At 40.9% G+C, this 15,397-nt stretch overlaps 1 protein-coding gene across 2 annotated transcripts; it reads right to left on the reverse strand.

The window, feature by feature from the left end:
* Positions 1-764: 764 nt before the first annotated feature.
* On the reverse strand, positions 765-15,027 carry LOC145444822 (sodium- and chloride-dependent GABA transporter 2-like). 2 transcript variants are annotated; one of them, XM_080322842.1, is made up of 14 exons: positions 14,949-15,027; positions 14,686-14,792; positions 11,260-11,390; positions 9,530-9,656; positions 6,093-6,249; positions 5,840-5,975; positions 5,586-5,720; positions 5,216-5,319; positions 4,538-4,668; positions 4,056-4,168; positions 3,485-3,625; positions 2,814-3,017; positions 2,440-2,610; positions 765-2,126 (listed from the first exon to the last, which is right to left on the reverse strand). In XM_080322842.1, exons 1-14 carry the CDS (start codon positions 14,960-14,962, stop codon positions 1,875-1,877), a joined length of 1,923 nt encoding a protein of 640 aa, XP_080178968.1. In that variant the 5' UTR covers positions 14,963-15,027; the 3' UTR covers positions 765-1,874. The 2 variants fall into 2 exon arrangements, with proteins under 2 accessions (XP_080178968.1, XP_080178969.1); XM_080322843.1 differs by lacking the exons at positions 11,260-11,390; positions 14,686-14,792; positions 14,949-15,027 and adding an exon at positions 7,676-7,740.
* Between the last annotated feature and the right edge of the window lie 370 nt (positions 15,028-15,397).

Genomic DNA, 15,397 nt, shown 5'->3' on the forward strand with positions numbered 1-15,397 from the left:
TAAGTCTATTACCAAAGATCAAGTGAGGAGAAACATTTGCTTATGACATCACAAAAGGATTATAATTTACAAGCTGCATAGTGCATACAGTTAATATGTTAACATTGTACGATATTGCAAATCCAGCCAACCCAGTTCTGAAACATAAATCTGCCTATTTATTGTGATAGCTAGTCATCGGTTCATTATAATGCGGATCTGGTACACCCCTGTACACCCGATCGAGTGGTATACACTACACCCTTTGAAAATTATGGTTCACTTTGGGGTGTACGATACACCAGGTTGAAGAACCCTGGCATACGGTATAGCTATAACCATATATAGGTTGCGAAGACGTAATGCCTTGGTTACCTATGCCGTTGGAATCACTTGTAAATTGCCAGGCAGAGATGTCAGTGTACGTATAACAATTTGTGGCAATTCAGTGTCTCGATCTTCCGGCGAATGAAGCTACTGTTCCGGCGTAACTCACGCCATGGCTCACGCTCCTTTTGTAAACTTCCGCCGTATGGCTGCCGGTCAGACGTAACATAACTATCGTGTTCTCCAATTTTACTACATTCCCGACAAGGTGGGTGCGTGTTTGATTGATCCACTTATCCAAATATAGCTGGTCTATACTTCGCAGTTTTAAGTATATTATAAACCAGAAATTTCTGCATATGGCGCATTTGTATGTAGTATATAGCAGTAGGCCTATAGCCTGACATTCAGAAACAGAACCGAGCTAAGTATACCCATCCCTCAATTTCGACAAAGACTTAGTGATATTCAACATATTTATTTTCAAAAAAGAATAAATGATAAGTCTAATGCACAGAATTCGACGATGCGGCTGTTCCAATTTGGAATATTACATTACGAACAGAGCTGAGCTTTAGGCACAGTACGACGAGGAAATCAAATGATGCATCCAACCGTTTCGTCGAAGAGTCCACCATCGCGCTCTAATAAATATTTGTAAATACAGTACACAACATTTTTAATAATAATTTAACGAAGCTCAGAACATTTAGTATCAGAGAGGAAAGACGATCTTCGAATTTACACAAGACACCGAACAACGTGCGACACGCGCACATACATTTCGTTGTCATGGATGTGCTATCTAATTTTCATCCGTATTTATATAATTGTGCTGACCTGATTGCGATTAAGGGCTACGTCTTGCGCATTTTGACTTCCTTAAAAGTTAGAAGGCGGAAAAATAGTTGGCTTAGAGCGAATTGAGTTTTGTCTGGTAGCGATAAAAAAAACGAGAAATTACACACGAAAAATATATCAATTTCATATTTTGCTTCGAACATTTCGCCAGTGCGAATAAGGATTGCATCGTAGCTAAAAGACTCAGATCGTGTTTTTTCGAGTTGTCGCCTAGTATATATACAAGTTTCTGCGAATGGAGACGGTACGTTATCCATGATTCGATCAGCCTGCGAACACGCGTGGAAAATGTAAGCTGTTCCAGATGCAGCCTATGTACTTGTACACTGTACGTACATTGGCCCACATTGTAAGTTTTCGGCTGCGGTTGAAGACAGTACGTTATCCGAAAGTGGCATTTCGATTAGCCTGCCGAAAACGCGTGTGAAATGTAGGCTGTTACATTGTACCAGCAGTTCAGTACACACGAAACACAGTGCTTTCTGCGGTGCAGAAGCCTAGACACACGTCTCTGAAGCTTTGTGCACATACACAGCGCCATAACCAAGTTCGTTTTCGCCAAAACCATCGACAGCCTGATAGCAAAACCATTGTAACTTCGCCGACGAATCCACGCCTTGCCGCGTATATTATGACGCTGTCGTGCTCGACTATGACGTCACATTGTCCATTACTGTGTCACTCTCCAGTAACACGACGTTATCTTTTCAAACAGTCATGTTACTGTCTGTGAAGCACTGCACCGGGAATGTTTGCCTGCTGCCTTGAGAATCGTTAGAGTCTGAGATAAGGCTGCTGCCGGAGTCGCTGGCTTGCAGAGACGCGACATCCGGGTCTCGACGGTTGTTGCCGGACACTAACGGGGTCTGGACAGATTCGAGTTGCGCTCTCTTTTCGTTCAGGCTTCGCAGTTCCAAGATGTGGTTGCCGAATATAGGCCGGCGGGTCTCTTGGAATTTCTGTAAAAGAGTAGAACACCTTTAATCAAGATCCCCACTGTTATAGAGTCGGTAATATCATTCTTATATCTACGAAAGGGCAACACGAAGCAGTTTGCTGAAGCTGACAAAACTCGTACATATGCAATATACGTAGTACTACTTTATAGTTTAGAACTAGATAAACAGCATACGTGGCCAAAATATAGTCAGCCAAGCTAGTAGCTACTCTGGTTGGAATAACTATTTCGAAGGCACGTCAAAACTATTTCCAGTGGAAGTATAGTAAATGCAATGTCCGATATGTCGATTCGCGATCGATATGAAAACCCACCTCAGATAACGTTCGTCCTTTGGCCGTTACCAATTTGTAGATGGCGAACAGCGGTACGCACATGAACGAAGACATTGTTAACAACCATCCGACGCACTGCGCCCATGACGGGTAGTCATATCCTTCGTACGAGTACGGTTTGTAGTTTACGAAATAGTACACGCAGATGATCTGAAATTGAGATTCGGGTGATGAGAAAAGGATTGCTATTAACTATTAAGCTACACATTTGCACAATAATCTAATTCTAATCAAAAGTGTGAAATGTTTCTATGCTCTCGCCTCTAATGTTAATTTTTAAAAGTGGATTAGAATTCGATTTATAGCTCCGCAGTTATATCCGATTTCCAATTATCCAAGAAAAGACCACTCACCGTAGTTAGCGACGGAGTGACATACATGATGCAGTACTTGAACGCGTTGGGCACTCTGTAACCGATCATGAGCTTGATGTCTTCCATGAAGTTTTCCATTCCGTACACGTGTCCAATGGCCACGGCTTCCACGACCGCCAAGAACAGCATGGTCGTACCACCGACTGCGTAGTTGTTGAACAGCTCGAAGATGTAGACTCCGCTCTGGGGTAGGAAATATTATTATGGATAACTAACTTATAAGATCGCTAAGATTGCTAATCTCCCGTAGTTAGATATCTACATTACAATTGTTGAAATTCCAATTCTCTGCCCTTGGCGAGAGTCAGCCGAAAATATCCGGGCAGGCTCATTGAGTTCAATATGAATATGCCATTCAATTATAATAAATCCAGTTAGAAGTTGTATCTTGATGAATTCATCAAATGACAACGGAAAGTATTCAGTATATCGTCATAGGCGGTCAACATTGTCAGCGGTAGTACTCAAGCAGCAGTAACGCGATGTTTACACTAAAGTAGAAGTTTAGCTGTATCCAAGTCATGTCAAAATACTTCAATTGGATCCTGACCATATCATGGATCTTAGACAGAGAAATCACATAGGGAAAGATTGTAAATGGCAGACCGGTGCAATCTTGGTTCAACTACCTAGCCATATAATATACTCACCTTCAACATGAATGGGATTCCGAGAAGCATGTACACCACGGTCAGCGCAAGAGTGAGAAGCTCCCGTCCGTATTTGATCTTCTTAAAAGTGGACTCGTACGCGTCTACGATCACAGTTGTGACTACTTCCATTCCAGAAAACTACAAATGTGGTCAATAAGTCTATAATGCGGGACTATAAAGTTCATTTGGATACTGTGATAACTACACCGGGCCTTACGCTACTACCGAAAAAAGTGAGCATTCACAGCCATGTACCACATTTGATATGCAGGTGTGAATATACACCAGCGGTTATAAATTCTACACCCCCCTGTTGAATTAAAATATTGTTTGACTTATACCGTGGTGTGAGTCTGAGGTAGGTTCTGTTGTCGCGTAACACCTTTCGGGTGTGAACACACACTCTTTTCGTAGCCGATATTTTCTACATCAGATGTATAGGACTATAGACAAGAGTCCAATCTACATCAAAGAGGTGATGCGTATCATAATACTTGAAGAGATTCTTGGATGTACAGAAATTCAACATACAATTGAATAACCTAGTTAGTGAGCTACAGTGACTTACCTGACTGTCAATTCCGAGGATGATAATGAGAAAGAAGAACAGCGCGTTCCATAAATGAGGAAGAGGCATCAGCGACAAAGCAGTCGGGAATGCGATAAACACAAGTCCAGGACCTACACATCACAACGACATTGTGAGACAATGACAAACATGGACTCTTGACAGTTTACACTACACTTTCGTGGCATTAGTACCAAAATTTGGTTCGTAGCAACACTGGGAACGATATATCAAGCCCTGTTTGATTACCAGAAGAGGTCAAAGTAGTCACCGCTGATACTCAAGTAGACGATTTTAGGCAAGTACAACTAGAAATAGCGATTTCATGGTAAGTAAAAAAGCCTAGTTTTGGGTAAAAATACTGAAATCTAACATGTAGAAGTGTAAGAAATCGAAAATCGCAACCACTTGACCAATTATTCCATCTCTCTCGATCACCAGAGAATAATCAGCAAAGTTAAATTCTGTCAGTTGTTACTCACCATCCAAATCCAAGGTCAAATCGGTGACGTTAACGTTTTGCACGTACGCCAAGTTTCCGATCACGGTAAAGATAGCGAACCCGTTCAAGAACGACGTTAAGCTGCACGAGGCGACCAACTTTATCGCATGCCTGGTAAATAAGATGAAGGGAAATGCAAGACGCACAAGCATATAGATGTCATTAAGTCTGTAATATCTTGGACAAGTCCACTCTAATTAGACTAATTTAGGGGTGCCATATTTTCGTGGCTCAAAAACCGGACTCTCTTGTGTGTCCGCTAGGCTAGGGGTTAAAAATCACGTGCGAATACATTGTATGTTAATACGACGTCACAATAGCAATGTTTAGTTAGTCAGGTGAATACTAAATAGTGACTAAAACACAATTTGACCAAATTCCGGACATTTAGACATATCTTAGCAATTCCTCGCGGACGCATTGAGATCACTCAAATTCCGCACACGTCCGGGAAAATCCAAACGTATGGCATGGCAACCCTAGACTAATTAGAGCGAAATGCTGGTAATATAATTTGTTAAATAGTTCTATGCTCAGATTGCTCACATATTAATTCTAATCCAATTTCTGGTTTTCCGGAAAATGCTACGAGAGAACTGTATAGTGCAGAGATATTTGATCGCTATTTTACAGTGATGTTCGGAAAACTAAAACTTACTTGTAACAATCTTGCTTGAAGTCGTTGAAACTGGCGAACGTGATCAAAGTGGAAAAGCAGATACCGTACGAGTATACAATTTGACTTGCAGCATCCACCCACACCTAAAGAATCGATATACACATAGTTGTGAAAGGATACAGGGTCTACTTTCATAAAGTACTGATAACTTGAGTTCCGGTGAACCCCCAACACTGACTCAGGGCACCCCTAGGGTTCGTATGAACCCCAGTTGAAAATCACTACCATAGCTCAATATTAACTAAAATAATATCAACTAGCTTGTCAGTTTATCGGTGTTGGTGAATTTCACTATAATCTGATAACTGTGCAATCGCAATCACACGAGAAGATGGTTTAGTATGCTTACCTGCGGGTCCCTCAATCTTGTGATGTTAGGCTGCAAGTAATATCTCACTCCATCAATGGCGCCTGGTAGCGTGCATCCTTTCACCAATAGAATGAGCAGCACAACGTACGGAAACGTAGCGGTGAAGTAGACAACCTAGATAAACGAATAACGAGCTGTCATTTAGATCCATTACTATGATCTATTTTTTATCAGGATTTGATTTGATAGCATGGCAGCAAGAATGCTTAATAAACTAAGTGTGCAATTCGTACCTTTCCGGTAGACTTCACACCTTTGAAGGTGCAGAAATAGCAGATGACCCACGATCCGATGTAGCAGAGAATCAGAGGCCAGTTGCCGAAATCGCCCGGCTCGTGGAAGCCTTCTGATCTTCTCAGAACGAATTCACTGCAAAAACGTGGAACGGTTTAGACTCAAGTTATGAAAGTATTTGTATAAAATACAATATCAGCCCAATATTCTGCCAATAATACGACATGGTAGCATATAACACAGCTAACTTACTTCCAGTATTCCACGACTGCCAAAGTCTGTTTTTCGTCAGTGTGATTCAGAGCGGACACGTTAAAAGGTGCAGTGGTCACGTTGAACAGAGAGCTGTTATCAGAACCTGGGATTTGTGAGTCGTACCGCACACAACTCTCTGTGTTCCACCAGTTATCTGCGTGCAAGAAAGTCCAGTTTAGACACGACGGTATCATACTGTGCGTACAGAGCATTACGACATAATCACTGCTTGTTTCAGTAACTGCGGTCTTTCGGGGAGAAGGGTTAAGGGTCGATTTCAGGGAGGCAAACATCGAATCACTTTATCGCGGGACAGTATAACGGCGGTGAATATGTCGTAAAATCACAAACAGAATGCAGGGAAACTTTTGCGACACAATTAAGTCGGGATTTGCCACCGAAAGCCAAATTTCGCGACCAATCGGAAATTTACAATGTCCAATTCAGCCTATCTTTACGAATTGTGCGGTTTAACTGTTTTAGTTTTGGATGTCAGCGGCAAATATGGAAAGACGAAGCTGGAAGGTTAGGCCCGTGTTGTTTTTCCTGGTAGGAGTTGAAATTATTTAACGTTATCGCCCACATTACATCAACAGGAGTAAGGTATGTGGGTTGTAACAAGCTCTGCAAATTTCCATGACCAATGGAAACACACCAGTGTTTAACATAAGTCGACAAGCCAAATTTATAGTGCATACATCAATGAAAGACACGGGAGGAGTATGGGCCAAGGTACTTCCAACTTCCAGTACGCACAAAAAGAATAGCGCGTTCGCACGGTGTCGGGTAGGTTGAAATATTGTTCAAAATACATGTCAGCTCACTTACGAGCTTTTGTGTACACAACACAAGCAAATTGGAGCGTTGATATTTCACAGTACCCGCAACCATGCCAACCACTGTAATATACACATTGATTCGTACAGAACTTCCGCGGTACAATCGGTAATCTTCCTAATTCCAGATAAGGAGGAACTTCAACCACCAGCTCCCGTCAACTACTGTATACGAAATACGAAAGTACTTCACGTTACTAACGTGCGGATGTGCGGTCACCCACAACATGAATACCATAATGACTTTACTGGATAAGTGGATAATCAGTTACCAGGAAGACGGGGGCGTTGAATCAACTATATACCAACGTAGTTTCGAAATGTGTCATTCATAAACTACCGTATTTATTGAAGATATATGCAAATTTCCCAACTGGCGTCGAAATATGACAAATCTTAATGCGTGCTGGAGCATTTTATAAGCAATATGTCCAATGGAAACAGATGCTTAAAGTACTAGTAGTCACGATACATGAAATCTCATTGATTGAAAGTCATACAAGCCTATACGACTTGATCTAGAGAAGGACTCCAAGAAAATTCAAATAGGCTACATGACGAAGTTTCTGTGGGCTTGGATTGTAAATGTGGACATGGTTTGACGGAAATTGGTGGTGATCACTCTCTCCATATTGGAATAAGCAAGACAACGCCATTGAACAGCCGAAGAGAATTACACGCGCAAAAAAGTTTCATCCTGAACAGAACTTGGGAAATAAACGTTCGTACTACAGAACTAAGAACCTGTTTTGGGAGGATAAAACATGCAAATGCGCAGAATTGCAGATACGAACGCACAATGGCTTCATCTAAAGAAATATGAACCAGTTGTTATGTTATAGTCGGCAAAATAGAGCAAGAGCTGGATTTGGCGTTTCGTGAAGTGCTTGGTGTCCGGCAGGGTGGCCTGCAGACTGATACCGCATGATGAGTGATTGCATTAGGAATTTCAGCAAATCAAGAAGCTGAATAGTTTTCACTTGACAATAAATGCCCCGGGCAAGATTATTGGATTATTGCAAGAGATTGCATCGAGGCGTTAATTCGAACCAATTGCCAACGACCAGATTGTTCGACTATAATCTAGTTGTTTCGTTTCTAGACACGTTATCCAAGTGTTTGTCCAATTTCCTTATTCAAATCAAAATATAAAGGGGTTTATACTGAATAAATATTAGCCAGACCTCAAGATTATAGTACCACGGTCTGACATATCGATTTCGCCTACCGATACATGCCACATTCTTTTGTCCTTTTATGTTAACTTCTATTCGTTTTCGTATAATGTACATGCCTCTCATTTTACACGCTCTGGACCATGGTGGGTGTCTGATTACAAGACTACTCCAAGTCCGCCAGTCGTTTCGACACCGTATTATCTTTTCATTACATCGCCATCTAGTGGCGTTTTTGACAATGCCGACTGAGCGTGACCAACCCATCACGGAAATGAAGACTGGCAAGCACTAGATGTTTGGTATAGCGTGATTTGTACGACAAAGCCAAAGTTTAGAAAGTCTATAAAAGCGTCGCAAATGCGACTTTGAATACGACACCGAATCCAGTTCTTGCATTTGAGCGAACATACATAAACTGCATTGAAATATATACTGACACTTGCCTTCACGATGGGTTTCGCAGAAGACCGTTACAGCTGACAGCATTAGGTTTGAGATATCGTGATCAGTTATCTATATAGTAGAATATGTTCAACAATTATGTATGCCTTATTTTTTATAAATCAATCGATAAAACATGTTTAACTCAAGCACGACGCCAATTTTATGCCCCATATAAAATAATTGTACTTCATATATCATTTCTATCCATAGACGATAACTAGCATATGAGACAACGATATATAATAGTATATATATAGCCTATATTATACTATTGCTATGACTGTAATTATACAGCAAGCATGGTAAAACTCAAGAATCAAACATCATGAAATGCATTCGTAATCCTATGTCGACACCTCGACACGTCTAAAAATGACTTAATGGAAATTTATTGTTGTAATATCAAGTGATTTCAAAATGTATAAAAATCTATATCAATAAATCCACCATAACCTCGCATATAACAGCCCGAAATCCGATGTTATTCGGAAAATTGCGAAACCCTTCATCAATGCACAATAGAAAAACACGCGGTATAAATATCCCTTCTCTGATTTGACAGAAGTCGCATGGTTCACAAACCGCAAACTACAGAAACGTGACCGGCTTTAGGTGAAAAAGATTTAAGGATTTTGCCGGTTCTTGCATGACGCACAGCATAATTTGGACCGAAACAGCAATTTCGCAATAGGCGTCATAAATATTTACACGTCAGATGAGTGCTGTGCGGTAGTGCTTATCAACGGATTTACTGTCTTGCAAAACGCTGCATTCCGTGATAATTCCACAATGCTGCCACCAATGGAATGCAGAAAGTATGGCATGTTTATTATAGTCTTAACTTAATCAGGTTCCAAAACACTTGAAGGTACCTGGCATCAAAATGTCCTTCTGTCAATCTCGAGAAGGGAATAAACTTGCGTAATCACATAAAACTCTTGGGAACACAGCGGGGGGTTCAAGAAATCTATCTTACCACAGGTCGTCCAAGGCAGTGTCCCGTGGCTTATTGTCACAAAGAAATAGAGTATGGCCCACGCCATTACTACAATGTAGTAAATATTGCAGTAGAGAATCACAAGGAAGCAGCCGAGTCCCACGCCCTGTGCAAATAGAAACGAAATGCTTGAGCCTACAGGAAGACTTGGACAGATAGATAATTCTAGTGGCAGTAATCTATTCTAATTTGCGAAACCGTCCTATGCTCTTCTGATCTAATTTATGGTTTTACTGACAATGCTACTGGAACTAGCCAAGCGTGCTATACAGACATTTACCATTCTAATGATTATGAGAGTGAAGGATTTGATATCAACTGAACTTCTCTGTTGTATTTCTATATTTTCTAGTTCTCTAACTCTAGAGGAAATACCGGTCGCTAGATGGAACCAAAGAGACATTATAACACAAAAATATTCAACGTTTGGTGACGTTATCAGTTGCACATAATATAACTGCACTCCACGAATACTGTAAAAGTACTGTATAATGTGAAGAGTTTACTGCCTGTTGGTTGGTATTACAGAGGTGTCGTACGGAGGATACCCATTTTCGTCATAATTAGATAAGCACGCGAACAAGGCCTTATATGTTACAAAACAATCAGCGTCTATGCCGCAGAACATTCTCAATAATTCAGGCATCCGAAAATCCGCGTTCGCAAACGGCTGGAATATAGATTCAATTCCGATAACTGCGCTGTGTTATCGATGTTTACAAGGCGACACAGCACGGCGTCTGACCGCTATCGATTTCCGTGTTCTATTCGTGCGTACGGGTCTCTATAGGAAAGTTATTTGGAATTTTCCATTGTGATATGAGAAGGCTGGATGCGAACCATTCACACGACTCGCAACGCTTGGAGCAGCTGGATAATTGAGCCGTCACGTGACTCCGACGCGCCAATTTTAAGCGGAAAATTGAACAATGACAGCCGACCTAGAGCCTTAGTACCAATTATATCTGCACTCATAGTTGGGCGACAAGAAAATTTTCGGCTTTTCCAAATTAGATTGCAATTATAATTGCGACTAGACAATTTAATCCGAATTAGATTAGAATTGATGGATTCGCAAAAACTTGGAAATTGAAGTTAATTCCATACAGGTACAGCACTTCAATGTACAGTTGAATAATATACCATGACGAGTGTCAGCCGAAAATATCCGGGCTTATTTCAGTATGAATATATTATCCAACTGTAAATTATAGAAAAGTAGAACGAAAATCAAGTTCATTCTTATAAGCACGAAAACGGCAAATGTCTGTACGCCAAGCTTAGCTCGTTTCGCACTGTACGACTGTACGTACAGCTCTCCTGTAGCGTATTCAGGACCATCAGAAATTAGATTAGGCCTATCATTTAAATGAGACCATAGAAACATTTCACAAATTAGAATGGAATTTGATCACGGGCATTTCGCTCAATTCATCCAATACGACAACTAGAGTTATCTAGGATTTGTGGACAGCGTAAGCGTCTTTCGGAAGGTTGAATCACAAGCGCATTGAAAGCCGCTGTAATAAAACCAACGTGGCGGCAGAAACAAGAATCAAATCTGCAAACGACTGAATTGCAGGAAGTATCGCGTGAGCAATATCCTTCACGTCTGCGATCTTTCACGGCACGAAATATTACGCGTGTCATATTCGCTGGTGTATACTACGAAACGCGTTGCATGTCGTTCGAAAAAGCGCGCGTATTACCTTCAGCAGGGGCGCGATGTTCCACGATCCAACTCCGCCCTTTTTCATGAACTGTCCTAGGGCGGTCTCCATCAAGAACATGGGCAGGCCAATCAAAACGGCGCATATCGCGTAGGGAATCAGGAACGCACCTGTGAATAGGAAAATAACGTTTGAAGATATACTCTTCGAGAACTACAGTGTAACAGAACTGCAGTATGCTATTGAATGATATATTCATATTGAAATAAACCCGATTATTTCCGGCTGACACCCATCAGGGGTAATCGCCAGCAACTAGTACAGAATTGAAAAGAACGTTTTACATCAACAATCGTATCACCAAATATGACGGCATGAATATTGGAGTGATCGCAACGAACAGATGGCCTAAGCTCAGAGTTCTCGCCTCGATTACCCGAATTTTAAAGAGTGTCAGCGGGGCCTATCGTAGGCCCCGGTGTCAGCCTAAAATATTCGGGTCCATCTCAATATGAATACAATATTCCACTGTATGAATATTTCAAATACTACACACACAGCACACGCACAGCGCACACAACATGACTGGAGTAGCCTTGAGTAAACAATCGCGAGCGGATATCGTATAAACGTAACATAACCATTAGGCCGCATAGTGTGGGCGTTGTCTGCAACTATGCGTGCGTTAAATATTTGCCGTGAAAACAAACCCCTCCGCTAATCTTCAGCCTTGCAAAAACAATAATTCCAACTACTGAACATGTGGCTTAACGCATGAATGCTGCTGTCGAAATGGGTGTATTTCAGTCATGCCCATAAAAGAGGCTGTTTATGTCAAACTCAACACCGTACAATCTATTTCGAGGAACTATTCTTCGTACCTAATTGTGAACGATTTGACATACCTACAGAAAGACCGATAATAATTTATTTATTTTTCGTCAAAAATAATCAGATACTAGACTGGGGATGACCATAACCATATTAGAGTTGTTGCGGTCTTATACTATAGCAGTGAAGGAAAGAAGTGTTTACATTGTAAGGGTGAATAACCAACAAATCATGAAATAACAGAGAAGAAAAAACAACAATTAAAAATCATAACTGCTGTTATGGCAATATACTAACGGTCATAATGTGAGTTACGATATTGGGATGTATTTGAAATAGCGCCACAAATACCACATTGTGTTTACATACGCGGAAAAGATTAGGTGTCAGTTCCATTTTCGAAATAACCTGATAGCATGAGGATTCGTTCAAGGGCACCAGTGGTAATCGGACTTTTTACGTAAGACTTCACGGTGTCCTTGGCGGTAAGAAGGCTTGGCCAGTGACTATAAATGGAGATATGTGTTCATAGCTCACACAATCAAGGTGCGAAGGATGTCGAAAGAAGTCACAAGTGCGTGCTGTGGAATTTGGCCATAACGATTTCGAAATTTCGGCATTCCTCGTCCGGTCATTTTAAGCTATCACCAAGTACTTGTTTCAACTTGTTTCATTCAAATTTTTTCGGATCTAAGCGTCAGGTGAGTGGGGGAATGGAAACTGAAAGGGAAACTGCTGGATAGTGATACCATATTTCAAAAAAACGATCGTCAATTCATATGTTTAACTCGCAACTGAATAACCTAGGCCTGGGGATTTACGTTTTCACTGAAGGACATGCATCAGCAATACTGAGTCGATGCCGAAAGATTTATTACTCACTAGAAGTCGCAATTTCCAGAAACCGATAAGAACCGTTTTGTAGAAGTCAACCCGTGCGATATTACCACCAATCCCTACATAAATCCGCATACAAGTTAGCACTGTGCTCGTTTTAACACAAACAACACCAGAAACCTCACATATGTCATGTTGCTAGGCGACATTGTCAACACATTCGAATGAAGTCGCATAAAATGCGACAGGCAAAGGCAAATGAACATTATTGAATGTATCAAGTTTCATTGCGCACTGGAGTGATATGTTATTGAAGCAAATAGGCTTTGGATGCAAAACTGTTTTCGCAAATACAATTGCCACGTAAAGCATTTATTGCACTTGTACCGATTTCGGCTTTTGCGTAAAGCGTTTACGTTTGAACTATGACGTTTTAGTCCCGTTCTCCTTATTAAGCTAAAAAAACGGCGATGCTATTATCGAAAAAGCCGACAGGCCCGTGTGGTCGCATGCACGGCAGATTTGTAGAAATGATATAATGGCATTCTTGACATATCGCCTTAATTTCCGGCGCCGTACGCATTCCGCCGAGTTCTACGCGGAACGCGCAGCTCGATCGTGGAAAGTTACCGGTATTTTTGCCGTCCGCGCCGCCCAAGAATTTATTACGTCACACGTATGAATCAATGGATCGAAAATCTCTCAATGGAGATGAGTAGGCCCTTCGAAAACGCCGGTACACGCTCGGCTGACCGTAAATCTATATCCTACAAGTGACACTTGTTCACAGGACACGATTTAGGGTCTGTTTTCACGGTACACATAGCATAGCATGCTCATTAATCACCGTGTCTGTTCAGAGTTATTGCTGTTCTATGCTGATGCCGTAACAGCCTGAAACGTGCGTTGCGATACTATGTATGATTCAATATTTAACAAGAACATACTACTTCCAAGTACAAATGAATTTTCGACCTTCGAAAATACTAAAGTTACGACACCTGGCGCTGGACAAAAAACTATTGTGCATTCGACGTTTTTGTGCGTCATAATTGAAGTTCTGATTGAATTGAATTTTTGTGTCAGTGCTGGCTAAAATTGTCAATATCAAGTAATGCAATGAAAACTGCTTGAACAGCACAACCGGAATATGATAAGTGATAACTGATAAGTAATAACGATCCAGATAGTGTACGTAGCACAAGCGCCACACGAGGCATTGCAAATTTCGATGGTAGCTATTACCTATTACAATTCTGATTTATGCGAAGGTCACCTTTAATCAAGAACTTCGAGTTGCTCTTTCGAGCATCGAGACAAACGTAGAGTGAATACGCGTAACAATTACAAATGTATAATTGAAATAAATCATAATTTTTCTTTTCCTGTTCCAAACAATGTAGTTACATATTTAGTCGCTGTATGTCTCCGTCTCGGAACGTTAAAAGTTTATAAAGTGTGTTGCAAGCGCGGGTTGCAATTGAAATAACTTGCGGGCTAGGTATGCAATATGTATGTATTGATCACAACAAAGTACATCGAGACGGTCTGCGTTGAGTAGCCGGTATGAACAGACCCTTAAAGCCTGTTGAAATACCGACAGTACAACTGCCACGTAGCTTGGTGAATCGATGCAATTTGATATCGAGGGTGGTTGACAGAGTTTACAGAACACATCTACCGAGAAGCCGGTATAAATCTAGCGTGGGACTTAGTAATGATACGCGGTTCCGTTTTCTTCTGGCCATAATCTCGGATAGCATAGAATATATTTGAATAATAATGTGCATCAATTACCTCCCCCATTCTTGAAACACATGTACGGAAATCTCCAAATGTTGCCCAACCCGATGATGTAGCCCAGCACGGCGAGAAAGGCTTCGATTTTATTGCCCCATGATTCTCTGTCAAAAAGGCGACAATGCTAAATGCATTGCATTTCATTGGACTATTGACGGAAAGGCAAATGCAAAACGTCAATTTTAACTGAAATCACAATGAACAAAACAGAAGATCACAAAATGAATGTAGAAAAGTCTGACGTAGATACATTTACATACCTTTCGTCGGTCATGATTTCTTGTTGAGTATAGCTTGTACAAAACACGAATATATTACTTTGAATGTGTACTAATAACTGAAATAATGCAAGAGCAGTTTGTTATATATGACAACTATACTTTCGTTTAATTCGTAACTAAGATGATGATGCATGATTCCGTAAAATACATGCTGATTTTTCTGCGACAACACTGACCACGATTTATTTTGTTGTCCCAGCCGAATATATATACACATGCAGATGACCTTCGTAAACAAACATAGCGGTGCAATAGGGGATGTAATGGTTATTACGCAAGAATAAGCGCTGAAGTGCAATATTCAAATGAGTACACCTCCGAACTTTGCACAGTCCAGAAATACGGGCGCCTGCCTAATCACGGTATGCTTTTAATCATGTGGGTGCGATCATGCTTAGATGATTACACCGAACTGCATTACTGGTTCT

The sequence above is a fragment of the Botryllus schlosseri genome, chromosome 8 (genome assembly GCF_051294905.1).
Source record: "Botryllus schlosseri isolate E-star chromosome 8, Bs_hap1, whole genome shotgun sequence".
NCBI classification, from domain to species: Eukaryota; Metazoa; Chordata; class Ascidiacea; order Stolidobranchia; family Styelidae; genus Botryllus; species Botryllus schlosseri.